Source organism: Chionomys nivalis, chromosome 5 (assembly GCF_950005125.1).
Source record: "Chionomys nivalis chromosome 5, mChiNiv1.1, whole genome shotgun sequence".
Taxonomy (NCBI): Eukaryota; Metazoa; Chordata; class Mammalia; order Rodentia; family Cricetidae; genus Chionomys; species Chionomys nivalis.
The window spans coordinates 8,670,181-8,697,302 of NC_080090.1; the positions used below are offsets into that span (position 1 = coordinate 8,670,181).

Here is a 27,122-nt window from a genome sequence, read left to right on the forward strand (position 1 = left end):
GGGCTGGAGAGATGGCTCAGAGGTTAAGAGCACTGCCTGCTCTTCCAAAGGTCCTGAGTTCAATTCCCAGCAACCACATGGTGGCTCACAACCATCTGTAATGAGGTCTGGTGCCCTCTTCTGGCCTTCAGGCATACACACAGACAGAATATTGTATACAGAATAAATAAATAAATATAAAAAAAATAAATAAAATGGGGGGTTACATATGCCGAAGTCAGAGGACAATTGTGGGAGCCTATTCTTTCCTCTTAACATGTGGGTTCTGGGACCCAAACTCAGGTCATCATACTTAGTGGCAAGCACCCTTACCTATGAGACATCTTGCCAGCACCCACAAATTATGTTTTTAAACCAACAACTATGATACATTTGCCATTAATCTGGCTCACATTTATTCTTCTAGAAAAACATCACAAGGCTTCAATTACTCTGTTGAGAAAATATCATAAAAAACATGACTGCCATTACCATGATGTACTGAGGGTCTGATAACACCCTCTACCTTCCATGAGAGTGAGTTGCTTGGGGTAGGGACCTTACTCCCCCAGGTTTTATCCTCACTGTCTAACGTGTGATAAATTCTCAGTAAATTCTTGTTGAATGAACTCAACTATTTGAAGAGTCCCAAAGACTTGGGTATCAATCAATGGGTGAAGAAATGTGGCCACCAGACACAATGGAATATTAAGTAATGATGTTCCATTGTTTGAGGCTGCGTGGAAGAAGCTGGAAAACAGCAGATCATTTTTCATGTTGTTAGTTGTTACATATTTCAGAAGTATAAAGGAGCTGGAATATGACCATAAATTTGGATTTTGAAAGTTGCAGACATTTTCCAGATTTGTCTCAGATAGATTTTCTTTGTTTCTGATGTTGTTGTTTTGTTGTTTGTTTTTTGCTTTTGTTTTTGTTTTTTTACTTGCAGGAAAAAAATACAGCCAGAGTCTCAGGTCATCCCAGCTCACCTGCTCCTCCCTTCTTTCTCAGCCCTCTCATGGAGGAGCCTCCATCTTCCTGTGAGTCCAGATGGATTTCTCAGCCCTCTCATGGAGGGGCTCCATCTTCCTGCAAGTCCAGATGGATTCTTCTGATGTGTATATGTGTGTGCAAAAATAATATAAATTATCTTTACATTTTTATAAACTGCATTCTAATGTAAGAATTCTCTTCAACTTGCTCTCACATTAAACATTTATGTCATCAAGATTCATTCATGTTGTGGAATATGGAACTTTCTTAGGACAATACACCTTTTCCTGTTCAAAACTGAAGCAGTTATTTTCTATAAGCTGCTTGTATTAATTTCTTTTATATTACTGTGATAAAGCATATGGACAGACAAGCAATTTGGAGAACAGGTTCCTTTAAGTTTGAAGTTCCAGAAGGATAGAGTCCGTCATAGCCAAAAAGACACTAGGGAGCCAGGGAAGACATGGCAAACAGGAGCAGGAGGCCAGCTCACCAAACTGCACCTGTGCTTGGGAAGCAGAGAGAAAACAAGGGTCTTCCTCATCCCTTAAGTGACACATTTCCTCCCATAGCATCCCCAAACAGTGCCACCAGCTAGGAACCAAGTATCCAAACTGTGAGCCTATGGGGGACATTTCATACTCAAACCCCACACTATAACTTACCCTAAAGTTAGGAAAATGAAGCTTATCTGTAGGAACATGAGGCAAAGAGATGAACAAAAGGTCTCTGCATGCCTCTTCAAGCCATCAGGTCCTATTGGTGAGCTCTCTAGACTACATTCTCTAAAGAAGCTGGAAGCCTGGGTTTAGGGCTGGGGATGAGGGAAAGGTTTGAACTGTCCACACTGGTCCATGGGATCCCATCTTAAGGAGCTCTGAGTCAATAGGAGTCACACTTGCTCTGGGTACTGGCAGGAAGAAGTGGCATGGATCCTCTTCAGAATTTCAAGGAGATGTTCTCTCTCCTTTTCCTCCCAGCTTTCCTTGCAAAGGTGTTGACATTGTTCACAGCAGATTGATCAACACATTATTTCACCAACATAAAGACAAGATCGTGACTTAAAAAGCAAAGCTCGATAATTCCTTTTATTAGCAAGTTCCAAAAATCGCTTGTCTAGACAAATTTCCCTTTTCTATTTGGCTCCTAGGTGACTAATACATGTTTAATGTGAAATTAAAACATTACCAACTGTCTTAGTTGGGGGTTCTATGGCTCTGATGAAACACCAAAACCAAAAGCAACGTGGGAGGAAAGGGTTTACTTCAGCTCAAAGCTCTCAGGTCACACATCCATCACTGAGGGATGGGGTGAGAACTCAAGCAGGGCAGGAGCCTTGAGGTAAGAACTGGCACAAAGGCCATGTACTGACTTGCTCCACACAGCAGGCTGTGCCTGCTTTCTTCTACAACTTAGGGTCACCTGCTCAGTGGAGGAACTGCCCACAGAGGGCCAAGCCCTTCCGTATCAATCATTAGTCAAGAAATAAGCTACAGACTTAGCTACAAGGAATCTGATCAAAGGGTTTTCTCAATTGAGGTTCCTCTGTCCAGATGACTACAGCTTGTGTCAAGTTGACAAAATAAACAAACAAATAAACAAAAACCTAACCAGGACACCAAGCCATAATTTACCCTACTAAATAACTGGATAATTCAATGGTTATATTTTATATTACTTAGTTTACATATGTCTCTTTATTGATTTTTTTTCTTACTGAAAATGTGGCTAATGCTAAAGATAAATCAAAGGTTCTTTAAAAAAATAATGAAAGAACTAATTTTCTGCACCTCTGGGTTACAAGTGTGTAGACTTGAAGATTCCCATGTAACAAAATCCAGACTTAAAGAGAGAGAGCAAGAGAGAGAAATGGAAACCATTAAAGGAATAAGAGAATTTATCTCAGAGCTTCTACGGATTAGAATTGCTCATAAAAACCCATTACATGTTTTGAAAGTTCTCTTTACAGAGAAATAAAAGGAAATAATTGCTGGAAATAGTAAAGTGGGGTGGGGGCAAGAAAACAAAGCCCAATTATGTAACTCTCAATTACCCAATTTAAATCTACTTTAAATAAGTAGCATGCTGGAATACCGAAACATTTTACATCTTTATCATTTTTGCTTTCCGATAGCTCCTCAGACTAAACAATGACCTTGTCTGTCCTGATCAGTTACTTTTTGTTATCTCTGTGAATGAATATTTTGAACAACTTGAGGAGAAAGGCTTGGCTTTTGGGCCATAGTTTCCAAGGGTTCTGTCTGTGCCTACTTGGCTTCATGTTTCTCAGTCCATGAGAAGCAGAACACCATGGTTGGTGGAGGGGGCCACCAAGAGTTTCTTTATCTCTCGTGGGACAGGAATATTGAGAATGGGGGAGACAGGTAGGAGCCAGGGCAAGATGTACCCAATACGTACTTTACGCTGATAGACCAATCTCTCCCTTTCCCCACCTCCCAATAAAGCCAATAAAATGATTCCATGAAGGGATTGATCTTCTGACTAGGTCAGAGCTCTTATATCGAAGGGCCCTGGAAACCCCATCAGACACATGCAGGGGTGGGTATCGTCAATCTTCAGAATGTTTCCTAATCCAATCAAGTTATCAATCAAAATTAGCCATCATGTTGTTTGAAACTTCACATCTCACAGAAACCAGAAAAAAAAAAAAAAGAGGGTGCTTCAGGGTTATTGGCAGGAAGAGGAAATGCTATACACCTGAAGGTAGAGAGGAATTTCAATACGAATGATAGCGTTACACAAGATGGGGTCTCAGGACTTGACTACTGAATGGCTCAGCCCTCCAGGAAGCATGGCCTGGAGGGTGAAGCAGAGTGGCTCTGTCTCAAGCCCACGGAGTCTGTCCTTTTGAGTAGTACCGACTTCTTCCCTGCCAGGTTCCAGCTGTGCCAGAGTAGGCAAGGACTACTGAGTTTTCGGTCTCCCGCTCTAGAGCAGGTCTGTGCTTGAGAGCTGACTCCTCCAGGAATTGTGAGCAAGTCCAAGCCTGCTGCAATCAGCCAAGGAGGCAAACGGCATTCTAGACATGGATTCTGCAGCCTCAGCTCCACGGTGATGCTGAGTTCATACTCCCTTCAACAGTTTCACGTTCCTGGACCATGTGAAAACCGGTCACCTATTGCCATTGGTAGGATCCAAATTGAGTATACACACACACACACACACACACACACACACACACATATATATGCCCATTCACATACACACACACAGACACACATATGCCACATGCACCCTATTCACACATGCACACATATGCACACTTGCACACATACACATGTAAACCTTTCTCCCTGCTGCTGTGAGTCTATGAATATCACTACCTTGTCTTGGTGACTTTGTACAGCTTCGGGAGAAAATTGAAGCTACCAGCAAGTAAACCTTAACCTGCAGGTTCCCTGAGCATCACAGTCTGCCTCACTATCACGTGACCACAGTCTCCAGCCTCATAATAAATGACTTACAGTTCCCCAGAGAGTAGCTTGTTGGTGCTCCAGCCCCTCTCCTAAGCTCTGCTCCTTCCTGACCCACATCTATCTGGCTGAGTACATTTCGCCACCTTCAAACCTCCCTCCTGCTCTGCCTGCAGTAGCGCATCTCTCTTCTTAGGTCAGGAATTTGCTGGACCCCACCTACCATCGACTTCATCTTCTCTTTCTTACTTTACCAAGATGGCATTGGTCTTCTTTCCTCTTTGTTGCATGCACATGTATGCGGGGTGTGTGAACATGCACGCATGCATGTTTGAAGGTGGGTAGGTTCACAAGTGGAAGACGGAGACGACTCACACATGTGTGTGTATTTGAAGGCCCAGTTATGCTGGCACACACACAGACACCTACACACACACACACACACACACAACTATAAAAAATAATCTAAGATAAATTTAGAAATGAGTATTGTGATGATTATATAAAAGGTGAATATGAACTGGAGATAAAAATTGTTTAAAAGAACATGAAAATATTTGGGGGGTCAGCTTTTGCCCTTTGATACTATTAGCACAATGGTCTAAGCAGCCTCCTTTATGTGTGATAAACTTTAGTCCACCACTACCATGAATGCATAGCAGGATGATGTGTATTTACCATGTGTGCCAAGCTGACAGCTTTACCAGCTCAGAGAGTGACCCTGTGTCTCCAGTGTGTCCCACCTACATGTCAACACCCAGCGTTGTGCAATGCTTCAGGGACTTGCATGTCACCAGGCCTGTCTTCTGAGCTCACAATGCCTTATTCATATCTTAAGGGGTTTAAATTCATCCAGCATTGTACACTTAAAAAAAAAAACAAAAAACTAGTTGTAGGCGTTCAGACTCAGACCGACTGTCTTTGTTTCCTGCACAGAACTCATCTCTTCTCTTTAAATTAAAGCCCGGATGCTTATCTGCATCTCTGGTCTCCAGCATAATGTTTTTATTCCCTAAGAGTAATTTGGTCTTTTGAACAGACTTAGGCAATTAACTCTGTCAGAGACCTGTACAGGATTTAATGAAAGCCATGCACTGGCCAGCTCATGAAGGGAGCACAGTACTATTACCATTGTGTGGTGTGGAAGACTGTGCGCATGGACTATTAGGCTCACAACTCTTCAAAAACTGTGTTCTAATTCATTAATAATCTATATTAAATCCGTGTTTAATTAAAATGTCTACAACACCAAGATGTGTTCCGTTTTAAAGTAAATAAATTAAATTCACCAACAATTCTATTTCCTACTGATGTGTGTGTATGTGTGTGTATGTGTGTATGTATGTGTGTGTGTGTTTGCACGTGGATGTGGGGGTATACATGTGTGTGTTAGTGCATGTATTCACAGACCAGAAGTAAAAGCCAGGTGTCCCTTAGCAATTCTTTATCTTACTGAGACAGAGTCTTTCAGAAAACCTGGAACACTCTGATACAGTCACACTGGCCCGCAAGCTCCAAGGATTCCTCAGTGCTGAGGTGACACTATGACCAGCTTTTGATGGGGATACTGGGGACAAAATTAAGGTCTTTGTGCAAGTATTTTACCAACCAAGTCACGCCTCCACCCTCTAACTTTATCCCCCTTGACCAGCTCCCAAATCTCCATCCCCAGAGCCTGCGCCTCAGTAATTTCAGCCAATTTTAAACCATCATCTCCAGAGCCTGTGCCCCAGTAATTCCAGTTGATTTTCAGTCATTAAAACTCATTCCAAGGACAACTATTTTTATTAGCGAAAAATCATACCTCTGGAATATTTTTGAAGGAACTCACTTCCTTTTCAAATCCACTCTATTAGCCACAGGAACTTTTAAAATATTTTTATAGGAAGGCTCCAAGTGTTAGTGCTAGTACTTTAATCCCTAGGACTTATTCATACGTTGGTTAAGACTATAGCTTTGGAGCTTTCTCTCTCCCTCTCTCTCTCTCTCTCTCTCTCTCTCTCTCTCTCTCCCTCCCTCCCTCCCTCCCTCCTCTCTCTCTCTTTCTTTTTTCTTTCTTTCTTCTTTCTTTCTTTCTTTCTTTCTTTCTTTCTTTCTTTCTCAATCCTGTATGAAATTTTGAACCACAAACTCCTCATACCAATAAAGCAACTAGTACTGTTCTTTGTCTGGAGGTTTAAAAAGTTTAACTTTTAAATATAGAAACACTCACTGGGCTTTATTTCTGGACAAAAACCAAGACAAAACAGCCGAAGCCTTTTCACAGGTAGGCATAAGCTCAATCTGGAGAAAGGAGCTATGCACATTTGAGACTGTCTTATGTTGAATTTCATAAAATCTGTAAAATGCAAAATGAATTTCACATTTTAAAGTGAGCTACAATTTAGTCCTTTTATACGGGAGCTGAAAGCAAGTGCTTCCGAATGTGTGAGGGAAAGCAGAAGACAGATTTTCTAAGGTTGCTCTGGGGTGACAGGGACTCAATGAGATGTCTCAGCAAAGGTGTCTTGCAGCCACCTTTAATCCCTGGGACCCACATAGTGATGGGGATAGCAACTCCAAGCCATCCTGTGACATTTACTTGTGTGCTGTGACATGTGCTTGTCCCAGTCAACAAATAAATGTAATAGAGATATTTTAATTAGTCACCATGACAAATCACCATAGTAAAATTCCAGTATCTTGTAAGCTAAACAACATATTACCTTTTTTGACTGGTTGGATAACATGAAAAGTTTTATGTATAAACAGAAGTATTTCCACAGAAAAAGTACTAAGTTTACATCTATTGTTAGAGTCATGGTCAAAGTCATGTGGTCCATATGTGTATTATATAAACATTATACTGTTTCTCAAAGTATCTATAGATTTCTATCAATGCACAGTGATGGGCTCAAATTTTCCTTACAGTCATGTCGTCTGTAACTAGACAACCTATTCAAGAATTTGAAGTTAGTATGTGTGTGTAGTGTGTGAGCATTCGTGTGTATGGGTGTGGGCATGTTTTTGCCATGGCACTAGGGCAGAGGTTGGAGAACATCTTGAGTCATGCCTCATCTGAAGTAGGCTGCAGGGGTTGTCCCTCCCATCTCCCTTATCCCATAGATAAAGCTTTGCTGTGCTGTGCATCCACTCTCGGCATCCAGCATTTACATTCGTGCAGCCAGCATTCTAACCACTGGGCCATCTCCCCAGCCCCAAGTGCTAGCATAATTAGTTTCATATTCTCTAGAGAGACAGCAATTATGATTCACTGAATACACAAGGCATTGGAAAGATTATATTTTAGCTTAACACCATAGAATAGGACATACAGCAAACCACAGATGTGTAGATAAATACAGATTCACGATTTAGCTTAAACTACTATGGACTTCCTCATGGCTCTCCTGTTACATGGTATAGAACCTCATAGAACATTTTTTAGGGTCTGATGAAGTTAAAAGTCCGTCTAAGTTCCCGATAGAACATCCCCTTTGCCTCAGTGTGTGGGTGCACCCCTCGCGGTCCTGAGTTCCTTGCTCGTGCTCACTCTCCTTCTGCTCCTCCTTTGGATCGTGAGACTTCAGTCCAGTGCTCCAATGTTGGTCTCTGTCTCTCTCTTCTTTCATCGCCTGATGAAGGTTAATATTCAGGAGGATGCTTATATGTATTTCTTTGGGTTCACCTTCTTATTTAGCTTCTCTAGAATCACAAATTATAGTCTCAATGTCCTTTATTTATGGCTAGAAACCAAATATGAGTGAGTACATCCCATGTTCCTCTTTTTGGGTCTGGCTTACCTCACTCAGGATAGTGTTTTCTATTTCCGTCCATTTGGTGCACCCACACACTGAGGCAAAGGGGATGTTCTATCGGGAACTCACCAAGGCCAGCTGGCCGGGGACTGAAAAAGCATGGGACAAAACCGGTATCGCTGAACATAACGGACAATGAGGACTACTGAGAACTGAAGAACAATGGCAATGGGTTCTTGATCCTATTGCACGTAATGGCTTTGTGGGAGCCCAGGTAGTTTGGATGCTCACCTTAATAGACCTGGATGGAGGTGGGTGGTCCTTGGACCTCCCACAGGGCAGAGAAACCTGCTTGCTCTTTGGGCTGAGGAGGGAGGAAGACTTGATTGGGGGAGGGGGAGGGAATGGGAGGTGGTGGCGGGGAAGAGGCAGAAATCTTTAATAATTAAATAAATTAATTAATAAAAAAAATTAAAAAAAAATTCCAATAAAATCAACCTCAAACTTCAAAAATAAAAATAAAAAAAATAAAAGTGTGCACCACCACCACCCCCCCAAAAAAAAAGTCCGTCTAAGCTGCTAACTCATACCACACACCTTGGTGCTAACTGAACTTTGGAAACATTTATGCTTTGTTTCTCATTTTTCTCTTTCCCGGACCCCTTCAGATAGGACCAAGCAGGAAGGAGACATTCACAGTATCTCTTGGCACTGGCAGAAGACAGCGCCTGATGGGGTCTGGCTCTTCCTTTGTTAGCTATTAAGGACGACTCTCAGAGTGAGCATCCTGGACCACTCTGCTGGCGAGTGTTCTTGGCTTCTCTGGTCATTTCACCTGCACCCTTTTCTGAGATGAGTTAAGCCCATGCCCTGCCTGATGGCTTCTATTGGCTGTTTCAGCAGATTCCCAGCATCTCTGCCCCGTGGGCAGGCCTGCTGGCTCTTTCTAAGAGCCTGTGCTGCAGGAAGCTGAGGTGAGGTTCTAGGGATAATATAGACACCGAATGTTTGGCCATGTTGACGTTCATGTCCCCCTTGATGGAGCCCTCAAGCCTTGTCGTGCTGCCTTGGCCCTCTCTGTGTGAGGTGACTTGCTGTAGGGAAGGAGGGCCTTACGCCTTGGGTAAAACACATCTACTGTTGGGGTTCAGACCAGAGAGAACACCGCACTGACTCTCTGCCCTCTCCCTTTACTCTTTCTTCCCTCTGTCTCAAGTTGAAAACTGTGAACTTTTCTCTTATCTTTTCTATTCTGTAACCAATTATCTGTTAGTCACATTCCATGATGAGGTTTGGCCAGACCTGACATTTCCAGTGAAAGCTAAAAGATCCTGAAAGTCCTTTCTCTCTCAAGTCTTTCTGCCTCTTAGAGCCACTAATTTGTTTTATGACCTTATTTTTCAGCCATAATAAAACTGACACTTTATATTTACATAACAATCTTTTTTAAAGTTTTTATTTTATTTATTTATTTTTATTTATTATGTATGAATAGACATAGTATAACATATAATGTATATTATATGTTTATATAATATTTATATGCATAATATAGTGTAATATATGTATATATGTGTGTATATATATTCTCACACAATGCTGATGAAGATTCTGTATTCAAAGGTTGAATCACTTATTTAGCAGTGTTCACTGGAATAATTACTGAGTTCATATTACGTGCTTGACATATTTATGACCAATGAGGAAAGATGTTAACAGTATGAGTAAAATCTCTGCTCCTCCTGGAGACTACAGTCTAGGTATGGAGAAACATACACTTACCCATCCCCCGACACACACACAGGGGACAAATGCCTGTGTAAAGAAGCAAGAGCTGTGTGATCCAAGATGCTGGGTGACTTTTTACATGGAGCAGTGATTTGAAGCCCCCAGAGCATAGTTTTTAACTAAAACCACTTAAGACAAAGAGACAAGAGAGACTGAAATCACCAGACACACAAAGAAATGGCCCTAAAGGGGAAAGGAACAAAGCTTGGATAGGCAAGGAACGTGGAGAAAAGCAAACGTCTTCAGTGTCCCTGGAGGGCAGATTGCAAGAGAAAAGCAGAAGGAAGAGGGAAAGGCTAGATTGTGGGGAGGGGTATATGGGCTTCATGAGTAAGAAAAAAGCCCGGCTTTTATCCACTGTACAATGGGGAGGCTGTTGGAGAGGTTCATGGGTTGGGGGCAGGAGGATGACGACTTTGTCTTTGGAGAAAGAATGTAAGGGACTGAAATGGAAGCAAAAAGTAGAAATCTAGGTAAAGCTGAGACAGTAGCGAAAACACGTGACAGGTGGGATTGATGTGTATTTCGGAGGGAAAGTGAACAGAACGTGTTGACGGGTAAAAGGAGAATCAGGAGCGTTGCACTTGAGTGGGGTTGACTTAGATCCTTTCCGTTCTCAGAGCTGCGGGGTCTGCTCTGTCTTCAATGGACTTTCAGTTCCCACCAACAGAAACCCAGGTGTGGGGTGCAGCTGCCCCTCCTACGAGGGAGAAGGAATCGGGAAAATGTCTCAAAGTTCCCAGACAGAACAGTAGGTGGGTAAAATGGCAAATATTTATCTGGTGGAAGGGTACAGCCACAGGTAAGAGATAGGGATGGATTGTGGAAGAGGACAGAGGGCAATGTCACAGTCAAGGGACTTTGGTGTTCAAAAGCAAATGTTTCTAGGTAATCCTGTCCGGCCTTTAAAAGCAAATTATGTATTTTTTTGTAATTTTTGTTTTATGTGTATGAGTATTTATTTTGCAGATAGATAGATAGACAGACAGACAGACAGACAGACAGACAGACAGACAGACAGATAGCCTGGTACCTAATGGAGGCACTGGATGCCCTGGAACTGGTGTGTTACAGATGGTTATGAACCGCCACCTGGGTGCTGGGAACTGAACCCAGGTCCTCTGTGAGAACAACCACTGAGCCATCTCTCCAGCCCTTCCTTTCCTTCCTTGATCTCCACACTCTCTTGTACTACCCCCTAGTCCCAAGTTTCTTCTTGATCTCCTTGTATTATTTCTTTAACCATTTTAATTTGACTTTCACAATTATTGTCCTAGTTTGGGATCTGTGATAAAAACCAACCAAAACCAACCCGGGGAGGAAAAGTCTTATCTGGCTTAGAAGCTAAAGTGAATCACTGAGGAAAACTGAGGCAGGAAGTCAAGCAGGAAGCTGCAGGCAGGAACTGAAGCAGAAATCATGGGGGAAGGCTGCTCATGGGTCTGCCTTGACTTACTCAGCCGGCTTTCTTATATAGCCCAGTTCTACCTGCCTAGGGAGAGTACGGTGATCTAGGCCCTTCTATATCAATTAGCAATTAATAAAATGCCCATAAACATGGCTACCAGTCAATATGATAGAGGCTGTGTCTTCTAAGGTGTGTCCAGGTTTGTGTCAAGCTAAAAACTATGACAGTTATCTTTATATCTTTACCCTTATCAATATCATCATCATCTTCTCCTTCTTCATTGCCCTCTTTGCTAATGGCACAGATCCTTCAAAGCTGATTGTGTTGAAGGCACTGGCTCCTCATTCGGTCAACAAGAAAGCAAAAAGCAGGACGAATGCGGGGCACTTCTGAGGGTCAAATTGCTGCTTTCACTCTGCACAGAAGCGTGTTGGTCAATGAGGTGTGTCCGCCTAAGAACACAGTGACCCGTAACCTCTCTGATCCCCCTGATAGCCTAAAGACACAGAATCACCATCATAAACCTGCAGTAACCTTGGGGGCCTGGCAGCCAAAGTGGACTTCCCCAAGATGAAAGCAGTTCTCCGTGATGGAGAGGCAGCACGCAAGAGCAGTTCACATTACAGGAGCCAGAATGGTCCCCCTGGAGGCTATAAGGGTTAATGGCTTATTGCACCACCTTGAAGACAACAGTGGGTGAAACGGGTTGCAAGCATGTGTTGATGGGAACTGAGTGATGGCGCCAAGCTCTTGTCACGCACCCCAGTTCTTCCACTTTCTATCGAGATTTCTATCAGTGGTCACCGGACCGTTTATGAGTCCCCCCTTTCCAATGTATCTCTTAAATCCCGTCTGCTTTTCAGCATAACGTGTCTCTTTCCCTGGTGTACAAGGAGACAGTCTAAGCGCAAACCTTTTCGCAGCGCAGGTGCTTTGCTCAAACGCTCTGATTGCATTAGCCGTTTATCGAGCGCTAAACTGGTGTTTACAGTCTGAATAATGTCTTACAGCTTTCTGGGGCAAAAGCTATGATTAAGTTTCTCAGTAGGGAACTGTGGACTTGGGGAGATGAAGCAGCTTGTCCAGACTAGGGCTGGGAGGATCAGAGCCAAGGGTGAGAATGAGCTAGTCTGCTTCCGGAGCTTCTGTGTTCATCACGCCATCACCCTCCCCCACCAGGCCTCAGCTCACCTCCTTTCTCTCCTTGCCTTCCTTAGGTTTCCCTTCTCCAGCCTTCTACCCTCTCTTTTCTGTTCTAGCTCTTCCTTCTACTACTTTGTGCAGACTGCTCCTTCCTGGTCCCTCCATCCCACTTTGCCTTGATGAATTTGAAATTCTGTGTACTGCAAATAGGAAGTCGACTCCAAGGACTTTTATGGGGGGGAGGGGTGCAGAGGTGTTCAGTGGCTGAAAACCAGGTCCACCTGGTAATCCAATGATGTAACCAGTGTGCAAATCTCACAACTTCTAGCATCCCGTGGGTCCCACACAGCCAAGATGGTATAGATCTGCTCTGACCTCCATCAGATCCTCAGTACTTGGAGCCTTTGCCATCTGCCCAACAAGGGGTCTGTGCTCTTACAAAGATCTTCCTGTTTCTCCTCAACTCAGCCTCCAGGTATAATTCAAATAAAAGTAACATAGAGCTAAAGGAAAACAAAGAGTTTTAAAATATGACGGATTATCTCACAACCTTTTTCTATCTAAACATGCATTGTGTCAACCTTCTATCTCCTCGAAAGAGCAACGTAAGGGAGGGAGGGTTTATTTGAGTTCAGGATTCTGGACATTTCAGTACATCTTTTCATAGATGCCAGCAAGCAGAGAGGGAGCAGGAAGAAAAAGGGAGAGAGAGAGAGAGCAAGAGAGAGAGAGAGGGAGGGAGGGAGAGAGGGAGAGAGAGGGAGAGAGAGAGAGAGAGAGAGAGAGAGAGAGAGAGAGAGAGAGAGAGAGAGAGAGAGAGAGTCTATAGCAAAGCACTGTCTCTCTGTCTCCCTTCATTCCATTCTGATTTCTGCCCGTGGGCCCTTGGCACCCACATTCAAGACAGGCTTTACCTCTTCCATGAATCCTCTCCAGAAATGCCCAGAGGTATGCTTCCCTAATTTTTAGGCATTTCTCACTCTGCTACAATTGATCATCAAGATTAGCTACCACAGGCGTGTCTTAACTTCATCCTCCAAACAGTATTGCAAACTCTAGTTTGTGGTTGCCTCAAGCGCAGGGCTTCGTTCAATGATGTCATGAATATGGATAGGAACGGGATGGGGGCAGGTGTAGCAGCAGTGGTATGACATATAAGAAACTCAGGGGGGCTCACTGGGCCGTGTGAGGTATCACACGTGGTCCTTCCAACAGCTCACTCATGTGTGTTCCTCCTCTCCCGCTGATGGCCAGCGAAGTCTCTGGAAGTAATGAATTCCAGCAATTGAACTTGAATCTTCTGTCTCCACGGTGTCAAGAAATTTCCCCTCTGGCATCCCCTGACTTAAAAACATGGGGTGGATGCTACTTTTTAACAGATTTTTTTCCACAGGTTACAACAGGTAACTATCATATTATTGTTCTAATCCATGTTTCATTTTCTAAATGAATTTTGGGAAGACCGTTACACTGGAATTCCATCATTATTCATAGTGTCTGGTGGCACTAATAATAGATGCACTTGTGTGTACGCCTGCAGGTGTATGCGTGTGCAGGTGTGAGTATGTATGTGATCATATGTGCATGTACATGTGGAGACCAGAGGACAACATCCAGTATGTTCCTCAGAAAGGCAATCTGCCTACTCCGAGGCTGGGTCTTTGGGCTGGAGCTTACCAACTAGATTAGACTGGCTGCCTATTAACCCTGTCTGTCTCCCCAGAGCTGGGGTCATAGTGCTTTCTACTATGTCTTTCCCGTGGGTTCTGGGGACTGGACTCAGGTCCTTATGAAAACAAGGCAAACTTTTCACTTTCACCCAATAAATAGAAAGTTCTTCACCCAGGAGACAGAGGAGTGTGACCCTGTCCTCTGCAGACCACCCAAGCTCCTAAGAGCTTTCCTGCCTACATAAGGGTGATTCGAGTGTGCTTTGCTGTATCTTGTTTAAACCAACAGTGCAATGCCCGCTTGAGAGCTCTCTTTTTGTATGGCTTTGTTTGTTGGGTTTGTGCATATGTGTGTGCTGTGTGCATGTGTGAGCGTGCCCACGGCTCATGCTCTATCATGCTCTGCCTTTTCCCCTTCAGATAGGGTCTCTCATTCAACCTAAAGCTTGCCATGTGGACTATGCTGGCGAGTTCCTGGAGATTGGTCAGCCTCTGCTCCCTACCCCTCTAACATCCCACTCACTGCTGGAATATATGCACGTGTCACCCTGCCCAGAGGTTTTAGGTTGATACTGGCGATTAAAACTCAAGTCTTCAGGCTTATGCAGCAAGCACTGCTACCCACTGAGCCAACTACTCAGCCGACTGGTTTTATAGTCATAAGAAAATAATACATGTCCTCTCTCTGAAGTCAAAGCACTATGAGGAAATAGAATGATCTGGCCACAAACAGTAACTGCAAGACCCCAAGCATTCAGGTGACAGTGGTACACACTTGTATACTGTTGAATCTTAGGTATACGGACAAGTCTTAAGCAACAGCCAAAGATCAAAAATTTAAGAGACAAAGTTCTTGTGGGGTGAGAGAAAGCTCAGCGGTTAAAAGCACTAACTGCTTTTGCAGAGAACCCAAGTTCAGTTCACACACTACACTTCTAGTTCCAGAGGATCTGTTGCGAATTAGGTAGGTATGATAAATAACCAGGCCAGCTCAAGAATAGCAATTTTATTTTAATGGTTATAAGGGGAAACTCATGCTACAAAAATCCCCATCAAGGATCTGATCCTCTCTTCTGGCTTCCAAAGGCATCAGGCACACACATGACACATGGACATATATGCTATCGAAACATCCATATAGGCATGTCCGTGTGTGTGTGTGTGCGTTTAAAAACATTTTAAAAAATAGGACAGTGGGGCCAAGATGGCACACACCTTTAATCCCAGCACTTGGGAGGCAGAGGCAGGTGGATCTCTGTGAGTTCAAGGCCAGCCTGGTCTACAGAGCTAGTTCCAGGACAGCCAGGGCCACATAGAGAAACCCTGCCTCAAAAACAAAAACAAACAAACAAACAAACAAAAAAGGACAGTGTTGCAGATATTTCTGAAATCATAAGAACTTACAAGACCAAAGCCCAGAGTCCTAGGGTGTTTTGGTTAATGGTAAATTAAGATGGCTACATGGTGATCTTAAATAAATCTTTCATCTAATTGAGTTTAAATCAAATTTTATGTTCACCATTTTCAAATTGGTGTTCTAACATTTGAATTCCATGTTCCACATTCAAATTTGTGATTTAAAGAAGTGTTTTCAAGGGTCTTGTGCTTTCTCAAGGGTGCGGTGCTCGGCACGGACGGTTAAGAACAAACTATCTGAGAACATACTGGAAAAAGAAAGTCTTCAAGTACAACACACTGAGAATGGCTCTTGGGTGACAAGACATTCCCATAGCAGGTGACACTTCCCGTGTCTCCCCTAGTTTTTATAGTTTCAATATCATCGATGTTTACAGGAAGATGCATGGGCTACCTTGACCCTGAACCTGCCCTTCTCCTTGGTATGACAACTCACGGTAGTGCCTTCCTGTCCTGGGAAGAGGCAGAGACAGTTGCAGGTGTGCGAGTCAGCCTGTGGGAGAGTCAACCACTCCAAATGTGATTCTGGTGTATGCGTGGGAAGCTGGGGGGAGCAGACTAGAATACTAACACTTGGAGTTATGTCACATGATAAAGCCCCAAAGCATCTTTTACGTGAGTGCCTAGAAAGAGGGTGGAAGGGGTGGGCTCGGCAATGGAACACATGTAACATAAAGTGGAGAGAGGAAACCCTTCAGGGACTGAGGCTGAGGGGACGATGGAAGGCTTGTAAGTTCGAAGGGGAGGGAGACAGGGAGAGGAGGAGGTTAAAGAGGGTCGACCCAAACCATGTACTTGTGAAAGTTCAGTAAAGAAACTAGCTGCTTAGAAAGCTCTTTAAATTTTCTAAAACTTACAAATGTGTTTTGTGTAAATATTACCTTAATCTTAATTATATATTTCTAAATATTATAATATAAAAGCAGAACATCATGCCTGATCATTATAAAATTTATCCATACTTTAATAGACTCAAAAATCTCGTCCAAGCCTACGGCTATGGTCACATTTAACAAAAACTGGATTTATTTATACAGAGGGCAGGGTTTTCCTCACTGTGCTACACATAGCCATTTGTCCGTGAGGTTTCAACGTTGGAACCATGAACACCAGAGGAGTAATTTATATCAGAAAATAAAGTCTCTCCTAGCTCAATATTCTCATACATTCACAGAATGCCTGGAATACTAAACTGTGATTGCTTTAAGATTTAGATGCATGAATATGCATGTGTCTATATTTCACTCTTTAAAGATTTCTTTTTACTATGACATGACTTTTAGGAAAGATTTATTTATTTGTATGTTATGTGTGTGGCTGTTTGCCTGTACATGTGTGTAACTGTACCACATGTGCACCTGGTACTCATGGGGCCAGAAGAGGGCACCTGACCTCCCGGAACTGGAGTTACCTTCTGTTCTGAGATGCCACGTAGGTGTTGAGAACTAAACTCAGCTCTGTAAGAGTAGCCAGTGCTCTTAACTGCCGAGTCATCTCTCCAGCCCCAATACATGCTTCTTTCCATGCCCTGGCTCATATCTACAAAATGAGAAGCTCTTCTAGTTCTCGAACTACATTTCCCATACCACAAGCTTGTATTGACAGACATTTGCAGACACCACAGAGGAGAGGTCATCAGGCTCGATCCTCCAGGCTGTGACCTGGATTGACCCGTACGAGGATAGCTTAATATTTGTGAATTACTCCTCTATTGTAACCAATTCATGGTAGGCCAGGCCTCTCCATGATTTCTCGAATTATTAAATATGCACTTCCATTTCACAGGAAGCTGTAGAATTCCAGGGGTACATTCTAGAGTTGCCTTCACGGTATAACGAATGCCTGTGTTTTGTTAGCAGCAAGTCCTTCAGCCGAGTAATTGCTTCGAGTGACTGGCCATCAGGAAACAAATACCAGCAAGCACATACAGCACTCTTACAGAAGCACTCACGGGCAACCGCATAGAAATTCCCCTTCCTAGGTAGGAGCCCGGAACTATTGCAAACACACAGATCACTTTGAATAACTATCCAAGGAGAATATTTTACTTTCTGAATAGGGCCAAACTACATAAGATCAAAATTGAGTTTTTTCAGAAAGGGTTCAAGGACAAAAATTTCAGGTGCAGCCGACTAACTTGAGGAAGGAAAAAACTGTGGAATTCGAATTGTTTCAATACTCATTTAGGAGACATTGGAGACACTCGCGTCCTTTGGAAGTCTTTATCTCAGGGGGCTCTCAAGGCCACCTTCTAATAAACAGCAGCAGGAACAACATCTTCGAAGTTTAGGTTGTGACAGAAAATTTTGGCATTTAGAAAAGATATGAGACCCCTTCAGCATCCCACATGGGGGACATGATAATGATACAGAGGCCAAGACAGATAACTCATCCAGTCCAGCGTGGGGCTCTGTAGGAGCCCAGTGAAGCTGTTCACTGATAGAAAAAAAAAGTTACAACCTTCATGTTTAGCTGACTTCAAATTTGCATTCAATGCCAATCTTTTAAAAAAGAAATTCTTGCTCATGGGGATATGGCTTATCAGGTAAGTGCTTGGCAGAGAGAGATGTTTCAGCAGGTAAAGTGTGTGGCTTGTAACCATGGGGACTGGAGTTCAGATTCCAGGACCCACATCAAAGCTCAGCAAGCATGGCAGCACGCCTGTATTCCCAGCATGAGGGAGGCAGAGAAAGGGAATCCCAGAAGCGAAGAGACACTCTTCAACATACACTGTGGAGACACCTCCTGTCGATGTCTCGCTTGATGTTGTGCATATGTACACACCTGTACATGAACCTACATAAGTAAATCTGTACTGCACCTACTCCATGGGATAACATACACACCACACATATACACACACAACAGAAACTCTCATCAATTCACATGAAACATGCATGTAAATGTACACACACATAGACACGCATAGGCATGCACACATACACACACAGATACACACAGGTATGCACACATACACACACATAGACACACATAGGCATGCACACATACACACACAGACACACATCTGTAAGTAAGGAGCTGCGAGCTGCGTTCCTGCTCCCCAGCTCCCGGCCACTGGCTAGCTTAGCCCCAGAATAATTACATGGAAACTGTATTCTTTTAAACACTGCCTGGCCCATTAGTTCTAACCTCTTACTGGCTAACTCTCACATCTTGATTAACCCATTTCTAATGAGTGTAGCACCACAAGATGGTGTCTTACCGGGAATATTCTTTTTTTTTTTTTTCTGGCAGTTCTCCAACTTTATTTGAGATTCATTAGGTTAGTTCTCATCCACATTGACTGTCTGTAGATTTTTGAATGTGGTAACAGGCACGTAAGTTACCAATGTGTAGAGTTTGTTTGGTGAGTCCTCATCCTCATTACGTTTTCTGGACAAACGTACCCGGATACGATATGGAACATTTCTTATTCCTTTGGCCCAGACGGCTTTATTGAGCCTGGTATCAATCCGCACATCTGGAGTCCCCATCTCCTTCATGGCAAATTTCCGGATTTCTTTGAGTGCCCTAGGAGCACGCTTCTTGAAGCCCACGCCATGGATGCGCTTGTGAATGTTGATGGTGTATTCTCGGGTCACCATCTCGTTGATGGCAGAACGGCCCTTCTTCTTCTCGCCACCCTTCTTTGCGGGAGCCATTCTGCCGGGCCCAAGCTGGCTACCGGGAATATTCTTAACCTGCATCCATCTCGAAGAGGAGAGCTATGGCGACTGCCTAAATCTGCTTCTTTCTCCCAGCTATTCTGTCTACTCTGCCTACCTCACTTTCTGTCCTATCAAAGGCCAAGGCAGTTTCTTTATTAACCAATGAGAGTAACACGTAGACAAATGACCCTCCTCCATCACACATAGGCATGCACACATACACACACACACAGACACACATAGGCATGCACACACACACACATAGACACACATAGGCATGCACACATACACACATAGACATACATAGGCATCCACACATATACACACATAGACACACACACACATACTCTTTCCTCAGAGACCAAGTAACACAACGTCACTATAATTAATTGGGATCCCAAATTACTGCCTAATTTTTTGTATCTTTCCATCAAATTGCCTTTGTTTGCAGTTCTCCTCTTTCAAGGTTTAATTTTTTGTTAATTTTCTGAGTTTGACAACCCATGGTGATTGATTAATCAACCAATTAAATCAATTTACCAGTTACTTCATCAAGTAATCCATGGTGGTTGGATTTAAATGTCAATTTAGAGATACTTAGAGTCACCTGACTGACTGGAAGCATCCATTGAAGAATCATCTTGACTGCTTTGATGTATGTGGGAAGACCCACCCCGAACGTGGGCAGCACCTTCTGCTGGAGGCCCAGATAAAAAGGACTTTGTAGCTGAAAGACTAGTGGCCTTATACTGGTTTGTTGTAGCATTTTAATTGTATTTTAATAAATAAAGCTTGCCTGAAGATCAGAGAGTAAAACAGTCCCACTGGTCAGTCTTACAGACCAGGCAGTGGTTGACACACACCTTTAATCCCAGTAGCCACATTAGTTGCCATAGAAAGCAGGCAGGGAATGCTTTTAATCCCAGTGGTGCACACCTTTAATCCCAGCCCTAGAGAGGATTATAAAACGGAAAGTGACAGCTCTCAGACTCAGTCCCATTCTGAGATTCCTGGATGCAGGATGGCCATTTCAGACTGAGGTGGAGGAAGGATCCAGTGACTGGCTGTGTTGCTTTTTGGATCTTCAGGTTGAACCCCAATTTCTCTCTCTGAGTTTTTATTAACCGTGATTCACTGGCTGATCAAAATATCTATCTATCTATCTATCTATCTATCTATCTATCTATCTATCTATCTCCCCTCTTTCTTCTCTTCCTTCCTCCCTCCCTCCTCCAAGCAATCATGAAATGAACAGATCTCCAACCTACGTATCCTGATGCTACCACAGGTAAAAAGGGTTGGGTCAAAGCAACCGTGGCTGATGTACTTTTTCTCCTTGAGGTGAGATGAGCTTTCTCCCCTTCCAAGTAGCCTTTCTGAGGATTTGGTCACATTCAGAGCTGAGGAGCACAGCACCTTGGGGCATGGCACGATGTTCTATAGTAGAGACCTCTCCCTGGGATCCTTGAACAATGCAATCTCCCAAGTGAAAACTCATGGATCTGACACATAACCCAGGAAGATGAAACTGTCTATATTTGCTGGAAAGGTTGCAGCCTGGTCATTTGCTGACTGGTTAAACATGAGTATCTTCAGGTTAGAATCAGATGAGTGAGAAGTCTGATGTGGGTGAGAAAGATTAAAGACCAATCAGGGCACTAAATGACTCTCTTGTTGGTTCAGTGTGTTAGCAGCTCACACAAATGGGTGTAGATTAGATGTCGTGTCCTCATAGGCAGTAGTGAGACAAAACACCTAATTGCTGATTTATGTCTCATTCTCCTTCAGGCACAAACATTCTGCATCTTTTTTTATTTCATCAGCATTATCTGCCCAACCCATTTTCTACCCTAACTGAAGCCTTATTCATTTCTTTTGAAAGCATAGTTGTTCCCATGGCAACAACAAAAGATGCTGGTGAATGATCATAACATATTGATAAAGCATCTCTAGATATTATTCCCATCATATTGAAGAGGAGAGAAAGAAGAGTGAGAGGAAGCAGATGTGTGGGGGAATAAACATTTCTCAGCATTTTCAGGGGTGTTTTTAAAGGTGTCACTATGAGGAAATGACTTCAGACGGTCCTACCTTTGGATGGGTAACTGTTGCCAGCCACCATTGCTATAAATCTAGGGTCCCTTGGATTAGAGATCAAGTCAATTGATTTGGATTTATGTCATTTTGCAAATTACTGGAGGCAAATACGATGTAATAGAATAAATGATTCCAAAGTTTTTCTGCAATGCAGTCTGAGCCTTGCCATGGAAAGGGTTGCCTCCTTAACACTGGAACTTGCACTCACATTTTGCCCTTACTACAACCATTCTGAGGGACCCACAACTGCTGGAGCAGCAGGGAAGGCTTGTGGAGAGGACAAGAGTGGACCATGAACCTCCAATCCCCAAGGTCCTTAAGCTTAGAGGACAGCACTGTCAACCCTAGGGTAAGAAACTAAATGAGAAGGAGTCTAGGGAAGACTGGCTTCTGAGACGCTTGGATCCCCTGAGTGTGGTTAGTGGATCTGTAATGTCACTGCAAGGAGACATGGTCTCTCAGAAGACCCAAGCAGATGAGCAGATGTTAAGGGAACATAAGGAGACGGGCTTGGAGTGTTCCCACCATGTTGAGGGAACATAAGGAGATGGGGGACTGGTAGCTTCTATGTCCAGCTCACCAAAATACATGAAAAGTCAGGTGTGCCAGCCAGTGCTTATAATCCCAGCACTAGAGAGGCAGAGACACAGAGATTCTCAGTGTGTTACTTGTCAACCAGACTAAATGACTCAATAAACACTCCAGGATTGATAGACTCTGATAGAGACTCAGATTCTAAAAATAAGGTGGGAAAGACTGATAAAAACCATCAAATATTATGATGACCTCTGGCCTATGTGTGCACATGTGTACACACACATACACACACACATACAGAGAGAGAGAGAGAGAGAGAGAGAGAGAGAGATCTAATCCTAATCTCTAAACCCGGCAATGGTTTAACAAAAAAGCAAAAGGAAAGGAAGGAAGAAGTCAAGGAAGAAAAGAGAGAAGGGAGAGAGAAAAGAAGTGACAGGAGGGGGAGGATGGAGGGAGTGAAGGAAGAGAAGTTAAGGGAGAAAGAAGACAAACGCTGCATGAACGTTGACATATAAAACTTTTAAAGCGATAATTCAAGTGCATAAATATATCAAAAGATCTCAGAACCATGGCATGTGCTTCACATTTGAAAATCAATCAATTAAAAATTGAAAATCAATTCACCATATTAAAATAATAAAGGACAAAATGCAAACCACATGATCACTACAGGGACACAGAAGATTCATCTAGTAAAATTCTATGTTCATTCATAATTAAGAGGAAAATCTCCCAGTGGCTTTATACAGCTGATGAAAGTTGGCTAACAAAAATTAAAATAATAAACATCAAAATCCTGTGGCTAACAGCATTAATAACACTAAAATAGTGACCATTGACTATACTGTCTTTACCTACTGTGGTCCAGGATATTAAGCCCAGGGTCTCATGCCTTCTAAGGAGACTCCCTTTTCTGCTAAGCTCTCTCTCAAGCCCTACTTTCTCCATCTTAGATTAGGTTATTCACTCTCATTAATATACTATGGAACCTAAGACCTGGTAAAGGCAATAAAATGAGAAAAAAGAATGAAAGAAAATAAGGGTGAGAAGACACAAGCCAGGTATTTATTCTAGATAGTCTTTTAGACAATCATAAGGTATCTACAAAGTAAATATTAAAGCAAAGAAGTGAATTTACCAAAGCTGCAAGACACACAATCAATGCTCAAATTCAGCTCAGTTCTTATGTATTAGTAACAAATGACTAGGAAATTAAATTTAGGAAGCAGTGCTGGATCCAATTACATCAAACCACACTAAATGCTAAGTGATAAATTTGAATAATGATGCTGGCAAACTTGGTATACTGAATATTTAGAGCAGAGTTGAAGATTTGGTAAATGGAGATCTGTAGCATATTCAAGCACTACAGAAGTCAATTCCATTTGAATAAAATTCTTCCCAAATTGATCTTTAGCTAAAATTATAAAGTTCAAAATCTAAGTGGGCATTTTGAAGAAACAGACAAGCTGGCTCAAAAATGTATTTGAAATGACCTTTTAAAAAAGGACAAAGTTGAAAGACTGATGCAAAGTGGAAACCAGATGAATGGGCCAGAAGAGAAGGTCCAACTGTAGTCCTATGCATACACAGATGACTGTCCAGTTGACCAAACCATCTCAGGGAGGGAGGACACCTTTTCAACCAATGTTTCTGGGACACAGTATCCATATAAAAACAAACCTAGCTATGGAAAAATCAATTCAAAGTTGAAAACAGGCTTAAAGATTAAATGTAAAATGATATTTTATAGAAAAAAAATCTTTAAAGAATACCATCACAAACTTGAAGCAGACAGATTTCTCATACAATGGACAGAATATTAACTATAAAAAGTAGGTGAACCGGAATTCATGAAGATGAAAGCCTTACATTTATTAAGCTACACTGCTGCAATAATGAATAGACAATCAGTAGAAGAGGGAGAAAATATTCACTAAACACATCTAACAAATGTTAAGTGTCCAGGATACATAGGAACTCCTGAAGACCTATCGAAACTATCATACCCAAAGCTGATGAGGATACAGAGCAGGAGAAACACAAGCTGTACAACCATGTTGGAAAGGAACCTAGCTCTAAAAAAAGTGAAGTGTGTACTTAACCGTAGAAACCCAGCAATCCAGTTTCTAAGTATCTATACAAAGAAGTTTAAAAACTCGAGTTCTGGAGCTGAGGCGCTGGCTCAGTGGGAACTATGCAAGCCTGACAACATGAGTTCAAGTCTTGAATCTCACAAAAGGCCAGATGCACTGGTATGCTTCTATAATTCCAGCACTGGAAAGTCATGGGACAGCTAGTGAAATACTCTGCTCACAGCCAACAGAAAAACTCTGCTTCAAGGTAGCAGGAAAGAATGGCCCCCAGAAGTTATCCTCTGACCTCCATAAGGGCAACCTGGCATACATGCACCGATACTCTCACACAATTCAATAACAGAATTTTTTAAAGCAAATCAAAAAAATATTTTAAGCCACTTCTTATAGAACATGGAGAAATGAAGTTGTGTCTAATCTGGAAGCTTTAACCCTACTGATTAGCAATAGGAATGGAAAGCATCGTGCACACTACCAGAGTAGAAAAGTAACCACCGACCCTAACTTGAGCCCCATGAGCTACAGTAAAGACTGGCCTGGCAGAGTATACTCACTATGGCAATACTGGCATGAATGCTGTGGTGATAACCACTTTCTGATTGGATGTAAATCTTGCTCCATAAGATGAAACCCATTCCTGGTCTCATTACTGGCAAATAACCTATAGTTAGACAGATCAAGACCCTAGGAGAGAACCTACTACTGTTACCCAGCATAAGGGGCATTCTATTAAACTCCTAAGGACATCATTATGCCTGTAAATTAAGGCACTATTCAATCTTCATCAGAGGAGCACCTGTTTGCAGTATGTGCCGACCAACACAGACACCTACACCTGGTCAGAGTCCAGAGGGTAATGGTCTCAAAAACGTTCATCCCTAAATGAAAGATATGCACCACTCTCCCCTCTCTAAAGCTTCAGGGATCATTGCACATGAAGGCATACAAAGAGTATAAGAGCCAGAGAGAGGTGGTGGGTGAGCACAGTGAAACAATGCCTTTCGGACATAGCAGGGCAGTTGCATGTATGAACTCACAGTGGTTGTCACAGCATGCATAAGACTTGTTAAAGCTCAAGCCAGATGAAATCCCAGCATGGAGAAGGGTGTTGCATGTGAGGTTCTACCTCTATCCAAGGAGTTCTTGGTAATTATTTGTTGTGGGAAATTTGTGTTGCCAATCTCCCTTGAGATTGGAGAGGAAGTTGGACCTTTGTTTGAATGGCAGAATCCACACTAATCTGGCTGGAGTAGATCGTAGATTTCTCTGACAGAATGAGAGGAAGCTAGAGGGGCACACAGAAGGAAAGAAAAGGGCCCTAAGTAGATGCTAACATAGTAATGAATTTATGGGAAAGTGATTTGTTGTAGCAATTGAAAAAAACACAGATTTGCATTTCCCCAATCTCAGAAACAAACTGTAAATTAAAGAATGTTTCTGAGAGAAATATTAAAAAGTATTATCAAGAACAGTTATAGGCTGTTCAAGTTGTGCATAAGCAGGACACAACAGTTGTTGGTCTTTTAAAGGTACCAACAGCCCTACCTTTAAAATGGTTAACTGACAAACCTATATAGATGAAACATCAAAAAACAAACAAACAAAAAAAAAACTGCAGATACTAGAACAGTTGGTAGAGGAATAATTAGATGCTCAATATATTGAAAAATCAACTAGTCCTTGAAATCTGCCCTTATTTTTCATTAAAAGGAAATCAAGAAAATGAAGAACATTAACAGGTTTATGAGCCATACATAGGATGACTCAACCTACAGGCTCTTTACAGCCTGGAATTCCCTTGTCTTCTGTATTACTTAAAGGATAGCCTATTGTAGTGATTGATCTAAAAGACTGCCTTTTTTTTTTACTACACCTTTACAAAAGCAGGATAGTGAAAAATTTGCATCCACAGTGCTTAAGAATTAAAATAATTCCCAGCCTGTTAAAAGGTATCAGTGGAAAATTCTTCCACAAAGGCTGTTAAACAGCCCCACCTTGTATCAATATTTTGTACAACCATCATTGGAAATAATTTGTAAATAGTTTCCTCAAACTATAATTTACCATTACATGGATAATATCTTACTAATTGATGCTAGTTCCAGGACAGGCTCCAAAACCACAGAGAAACCCTGTCTCGAAAAAACCAAAAAAAAAAAAAAATATTTGAAGAAGTAAAAAAATTGCTTTGTTGGGAATTACAAGTTGTTCCTAAAAATACAAAGAGGAGATCCTATTAATTACTTAGGATACAAGATATGTTTGCAAAAAGTTCAACCCCAGAAAATACAAATCAGGAGATATTAACTATGAATTTTTAATGATTTTCAAAAACTGCTGGGAGATAATAACTGGCTATACTTCACATTTGGATTAACAATTCAAGAACTAATTTATTTCTTGGATCTTTTTGATCCAGAACTTGACTGCATTCTGGTTATTTTACCTTTTATGCATTTTCCCACAGGAATTCTTATGCAGAGAGAAGATAATATCCTAGAATAGATATTTAACCGCACAAATAGAGTAAAAACTTAAAGACCTATGTAGAAAAGGTTTCTGAATTTATTCTGAAAGGAAAATTGAGACTTCATCAATTAGCAGGACTCAACCCAGCAGAAATTGTGGCACCTTTGATTAATGTTGAAATAGCCTCATTATGACCAGAAAATAAACATTGTCAGAGCTTGCAGCAATTTTTGTGAGAAATTAGCAACTAATATCCCCAAAGCAAGAAACTTCAGTTTGTAAAGAGAACTAGTTTGATCCTTCCTCACAATGTAGGGGGAAAACCAATGTATGGAGTCCCTACACTTTATACTGATCCAAATAAATCAGAAAAGTTAGGTGATTAAGTTAGGATTAACAAAGTGACTCAAAGACATTATGATTCTGTTCAAAAGTCAAAATTAAATGTTAGTCCCGTTATTAGATTTGCAAAACATCTTAATTAGTTACTGACTCTTAATATACAGAGTTGTTTTACATATTGAAATCACTGAACTTATTCCAGATGATTCAGGATTATCTCTGTTATTTATTCAATTACAAGAAAATCAGAAATAGGAATTATCCCTTATATATAAAACACATATTAGATCGCATACAGGCCTACCAAGCCTTCTAGTAAAAAGTTATAGTGCAATTGAGCCA

At 42.0% G+C, this 27,122-nt stretch overlaps 2 protein-coding genes across 2 annotated transcripts in view; both read right to left on the minus strand.

The window, feature by feature from the left end:
• Kcnk2 (potassium two pore domain channel subfamily K member 2) overlaps window positions 1–27,122 on the minus strand; it is a 192,238-nt gene that overhangs the window by 143,653 nt on the left and 21,463 nt on the right. The gene's annotated exons all lie outside the window — the stretch shown is intronic.
• On the minus strand, window positions 18,853–19,243 carry LOC130874959 (60S ribosomal protein L31-like). Its single transcript, XM_057770545.1, has one exon. The coding sequence runs from the start codon at window positions 19,228–19,230 to the stop codon at window positions 18,853–18,855; it is 378 nt and encodes a 125-aa protein (XP_057626528.1). The 5' UTR covers window positions 19,231–19,243.

Bases quoted from the DNA above. Each gene is read 5' to 3' on its own strand.
- LOC130874959 (XM_057770545.1), bottom strand. From the start codon at position 19,230: ATGGCTCCCGCAAAGAAGGGTGGCGAGAAGAAGAAGGGCCGTTCTGCC.